The 5,418-nt window shown below is 55.3% G+C and overlaps 1 protein-coding gene across 1 annotated transcript; it reads left to right on the forward strand.

Annotated features, from left to right (window-relative positions):
- The first annotated feature begins 1,116 nt into the window (after positions 1–1,116).
- On the forward strand, positions 1,117–2,418 carry Tbcc (tubulin folding cofactor C). Its single transcript, XM_059281670.1, has one exon. The coding sequence runs from the start codon at positions 1,263–1,265 to the stop codon at positions 2,283–2,285; it is 1,023 nt and encodes a 340-aa protein (XP_059137653.1). The 5' UTR covers positions 1,117–1,262; the 3' UTR covers positions 2,286–2,418.
- Positions 2,419–5,418: the final 3,000 nt, after the last annotated feature.

A 5,418-nucleotide genomic window follows, 5' to 3' on the forward strand; every position in this document is an offset into this window, starting at 1 on the left:
TGGGGCTGAACTCGAGGGCTGCGTGGGCTGCCCGGGTCCAGAAGGCCGGGCTGCTGAAGGCAGCATGCGAGGACGCCACCCTGGTGCACGGCGGCCGCCGCCTCGGGCTTCTGCCAGACACTGCGCGGTCCTGGGTCTTGGCTGCCCACTCGCACCTCGGGTTGGTCCGGACTTTAGGCTAGGCTCGTTCACTTCCGGTGACAAATCCCTCCCACCCCCTCTAGACATAATGTACCGTTTCCCCATCGCCCTCCTCAAGACCGTCGGCCCTATAGGGAGAGGCGAGGCGCCCGGCCTGGGGTCCGAGCCCCGCGCGGCCAGCGGCCGCCAGCTGCGCAGGGAGTGGCCGCCACCGCACCGGGGAGAAAGAGGGTGGGGGTGGCATGTCACCCTCCCCCGCTCCCCCCTCCGACTGCAGCAATTGGCTAATAATAATAATATTAATAATAATCTGTTTTTAGACTCCCCCAGGAGCCCCGGAACCCGCTCCAGCGAGGAACCCAGTCTCTTTCATAGCGGTGCTTCGCGCCTTCTTCCCGCCCCAATAACTGCCCACGGGGACCCAGGCGCCCCCAGGCCGCGCGGAGCTGCAGTGGATGGGGGAGGGCAGGAAGGATGAGGGTTACCGGGGCGGCAGGGGCCGGTTGAGCAAAGAGGTGATGGAAGGGAAAAGGGAAAGAAAAAAAAGAAGAAAAAACCAGAGGCATGCAAGCGGCTCCCTGGCCAGCTGTTCCAGCTGCAGCTTCCTCCGGCGCGGCCCGGGAGGTGCAATAACCCCCCCTCCATCTTTCTCGCACTACCTGTCCCCACCGCCACCACACGCACACATTCCTCCCCACCACCCTGTAGCAGATCTCCGGCCTGTTAGGGGGTAGTAGGGAGGAGCTGGGGGGAGGGGGAGGCCTGCGAGTTTCTAACCTTGTTCTTATAAACAAACCCACATGTGCAGCTGCCGCTGCTGCAACTCACCCCACAATCCCGGATATAAGTCCTGCCCCTTTAAGAAGAAGAAAAAAAAAAAAAAAAGCCTCACCCGCCTGCCTCCCACCCCACCCATCCACCAGGACCTTTGTCTCCCCACCCCCTCCTGTCAGCCAGCCACGCCCTCCTCCCCGCCCCTCCAGCGCGAGGAAACCAATAGGCGAAGAGGATATGGCGGGATCTGCCGTCATCGCGGCCGACCAATCACAGGGCGCGTTGGTGGGCGGCCTTGCGGAGGGCGCCGGGAGGAAAAGCGGCCGGTGAGGCCTCCCGGAGTCAAGATGGAGGGTGTGGACTGCTCCGCGGCCCTGGGCGACGGCGCCGCCGCGTCCCCGCGGGACCTGAGCCTGGTGCCCGAGCGAATCCAGAGGCGCGAGCAGGAGCGGCAGCTGGAGGTGGAGAGGCGCAAGCAGAAGCGGCAGGACCAGGCGGTGGAGGAGGAGAAGAGCGGCTTCTTCGCCGCCGCCTTCGCCCGGGAGCGCGCGGCGGCCGAGGAGCTGCTGCGGGGCGAGGCGTCGGCCGAGCGGCTGGAAGAGGCGGCCAACCGGCTCCAGGGGCTGCGCAAACTCCTGAACGACTCGGTTCTGTTCCTGGCGGCCTACGACCTGCGGCAGGGCCAGGCGGCGCTGGCGCAGCTGCAGGCGACCCTCACCGAGCGGCGCCAGGAGCTGCAGCCCAAGAAGCGCTTCGCCTTCAAGGCGCGGAAGAAGGATGCTGCTGGGGCCGCCCAGGTAGACGCCGCACCTGCCGCTTCGGCGGCCCCTTCGCCGCCCTCGGCCAAGGAGGAGGGAGCTCCCGGGCTCAGCTGGGCCTGTGGCTTCTCCAACCTGGAGTCCCAAGATTTGGAGAAGAGAGCCGAAGAGCTGCACCAGCGCGACGTCCTTTTGAGCGACCTGACCAACTGCACTGTCAGGCTGCGTGGCAATCCCAACACCTTGCGGCTGGCAAAGGCCCGCGGCTGCAAGGTGCTCTGCGGCCCGGTGTCCACCTCTGTGTTCCTGGAGGACTGTTGTGATTGCATACTGGCTGTGGCTTGTCAACAGCTCCGCGTGCACACTACCAAAGACACCCGAGTTTTCTTGCAGGTGACCAGCAGGGCCATCGTGGAGGACTGCAGCGGCATCCAGTTCGCCCCTTACACCTGGAGCTACCTCGGGATCGACAAGGACTTCCAGGACTCCGGTTTAGATAGGAACAGAAATAACTGGGACCACGTTGACGATTTCAACTGGCTGGCCCGAAATGTGCCCTCCCCAAATTGGAGTATTCTCCCTGAAGCGGAGCGGGACATCCAGTGGGACTGAGCACTGGCCACACTCAGTGACGTCCCGTTCAGTTTACTTCATGTTGTCACATTGTTTATGTTTGCGGTTTCAGGGGCTTGAAGTTGTGGAAACTCCCCTACTTATGAGTTCTATTAAATTCATGACAGAGCTAGCGGGCTTTTGCTACTTGGATGACATTCGCGTGCCTTCCTTTGAATGTGACAGTTTGAAGAAGTAGGGCCAGAATGGTTGGGCTCTGAGGGATTTGCTCTTCTTATAGTTGACCACAGAGCGTGCTAAAGTAGGTCTTCAATAAATAATAGGGGATGTCGGGAGAACTCCATTAGTGGACAGTTTAAATGGGAGTGGCAAGCCCATACCAGCTCCATTAACAGGGCTGTGTCGTCCCCCCCCCCCCCCCCCCACACACACACACTAAAGGTTTGTCCTGTGTATTTTTCTGCGGGCCTATGAAGACTCCTTCCTGGACTTTGGAATCCAGTGTCGTTAGGTCTGAAGTTTTTTTTTTTTTTTTGGTGTTTCGAGACAGGGTTTCTCTGTGTAGCTTTCAGGCTGGCCTCGAACTCACAGAGATCCGCCTAGCTCTGCCTCCCGAGTGCTAGGATTAAAGGCGTGCGCCACCACCGCCCGGCAGGTCTGAAGTTTTGAATGGACTCCAAGAGGCATGTGAGCCTTCCAACTGTAAGACTGAGTCAGTCACCACATACCACCCCCTCCATCTTACCTTTTTCCTTTTCTTTCTTTTTGCAGCCCTGGCTGGTGTAGAACTCACTGAGATTCCCCGTGTTGCTGCCTCTGCACCACGCCGGCCTCACATACCTTTTGTACACCTATGTTAGTTACTAAACCTTCAAAATCTACGAAGCAGTTACTATTGGCACCATGAGCAAACATGTAATTGGTGTAAGGTCACAGCTCACATGATGTGCTGCTGAAATTTGAGACTAGTGTGGACCCCACTTTTTTTTAAAGATTTATTTATGTGTTTTATGTATATGAGTGTTCTATCTGCATGTACACCTGCATGTTAGAAGAGGGCATCAGATCCCATTATAGATGGCTGTGAGTCACCATGTGGGTGCTGGGAATTGAACTCAGAACCCCTGGAAGGGCAGCCAGTGCTCTTAACCGCTGAGCCATCTCTCCAGCCTCGACCCCGTGCTAGCCCAGATCTGGCACTTACTCTGTAGGCTGGCCTCAGAACGTCGAGACCTCCCTCTTGAGTCTCCTCCATGCTGGGGTTTGGAGCTTGAGGCTGTATTCCCAGTGGGACTCATCTTAACAGCATGTTGACTGTGAGTACTGAGCATGGAGTAGGAAGGCAGGCTTCTGAATACAGGCCAGTTAAGTTCTCAGTCATAATCACGCTGCTAGCTGTCCTCCAGAAGGAATGGAGGTACACAGCCTGCTGAGTTTTAGTTCCCACTCACTCTGCTCTAACACCCTCAGTTACAACCTTGTCTTCTGCTCTAGAAACCACTGTCCCGCATTCTTACATGTCAGACTTCACTTTTGTTGTATTTTTGAGACAGGTCTCACTAGGGGCCCTGGCCCTGGGCTTTGCTGTCCTCAGGTCCCTTGACATTCTCCCCAGTGCTGAGGCTAAAGGTGTGCACCATCAACCTGGCCTGGAGTTAGTTTTAGGACATGTGTTTTTTTTGTTGTTGTTGTTTGTTTTTTTGTTTTTCGAGACAGGGTTTCTCTGTGTAGCTTTGTGCCTTTCCTTGAACTCACTTGGTAGCCCAGGCTGGCCTCGAACTCACAGAGATCCGCCTGGCTCTGCCTCCCGAGTGCTGGGATTAAAGGCGTGCGCCGCCGCCGCCGCCGCCGCCGCCGCCGCCGCCGCCGCCGCCACCACCACCACCACCACCACCACCACCACCACCCGGCATGTTTTTGGATTTTAACATGCCTTTTTTTTTTTTATTCCTAAGAATGAAGATACTTGAAATACCTTACATACTTATGTTTAAAATATATAAAATGTTCTGTCTCACTCCAAAAGAGGATTTAAAGTAGCTTCTTGGGTCAGTGAAATCTGACAGGGTGACAGGCTAATGAGACAGAGCCCGGTGGACTCAGGGCAGAAGCTCTGTTCTTTGATGAGGGGTGAGCCAGAATTCCTTCTCTCATCCACTAGCCTTGGAGTGGAACACTAATAGTGTCAGGATTTGTATCCTGTCAGTTACTCAGGAGAAATGCCTCTGATAACAGACACAGGTGTAATAAATGTCTCAGTCATGTGCATCTGGTTGCAAGGGATGCATTGCAGGAAGCAACACTCCAGTAGCATGCACTAATGGCCTTGTAACTCTTTGAAGACTGGTCGTTTTTATAGGAAGGCTCACCACATTTAGAAAAGTTCGGGCATTGGGTAAGTCCTTGTGTAGGCTGGATTTGATCTCCATTACCACTAGGAAAAGAAAAACAGGAATAACAGTAAAACATTGGGGCTGGGGAGATGGCTGGCTGGGGAGAGTACTTGCCGAGCGAGCTTGAGGACCTGAGTTCAGAACCCGAACCCACGGAAAAGTTAAGTGTTACTCCTTCAACCCCAGTGCTGGGGGACGGGGAGACAGGAGGATCAGGAGGCCCGTGGCCAGCCAGTCTAGCAAAAAAGACCGTAGGTTCTGTCAGAGACCCCCATCTCAAAAACTAAGAAAGACAGGAAGATACCCCTGGCCTTAACACAGGCAGAGAAGGGCTCACACCAAAACCACTGAACAAATGCCTTGAAATCCCTTCGATCTTAGAAATCTGTCATTTAGTTTTTAGCTTATTTTTCCTTCAGACAGGGTTTCATGTAGTACGGGCTATCCTAAAACTCCTGATCTCCCAAGTGCTGATACTACAAGCATCTTCCAACACACCAGCCACAAACCAGCAAGTTGCAATAGACCACAGAAGAATTTGAGCCACTAGAGCTGGCTGTCTTTGCTGAGCTCCCCCTGCTGTTCGGCATGCCCTCTGGGCCTCTGAGTGAGCCCACAGATCCTCACGCCACCTATTTCAGATCCTGCGCCTGTGGCTGTAATCCCCACCAGATGAACACTAAGCCATCTAGCTAGTACCCCACTAACATACTTCAATATTGAAAAAAAATCATTGCCAGTCTTTCTTTCTAGAGACTCTGGATCCCCAGCACCCACCT

Source organism: Peromyscus eremicus, chromosome 16_21, assembly GCF_949786415.1.
Source record: "Peromyscus eremicus chromosome 16_21, PerEre_H2_v1, whole genome shotgun sequence".
NCBI lineage: Eukaryota > Metazoa > Chordata > Mammalia > Rodentia > Cricetidae > Peromyscus > Peromyscus eremicus.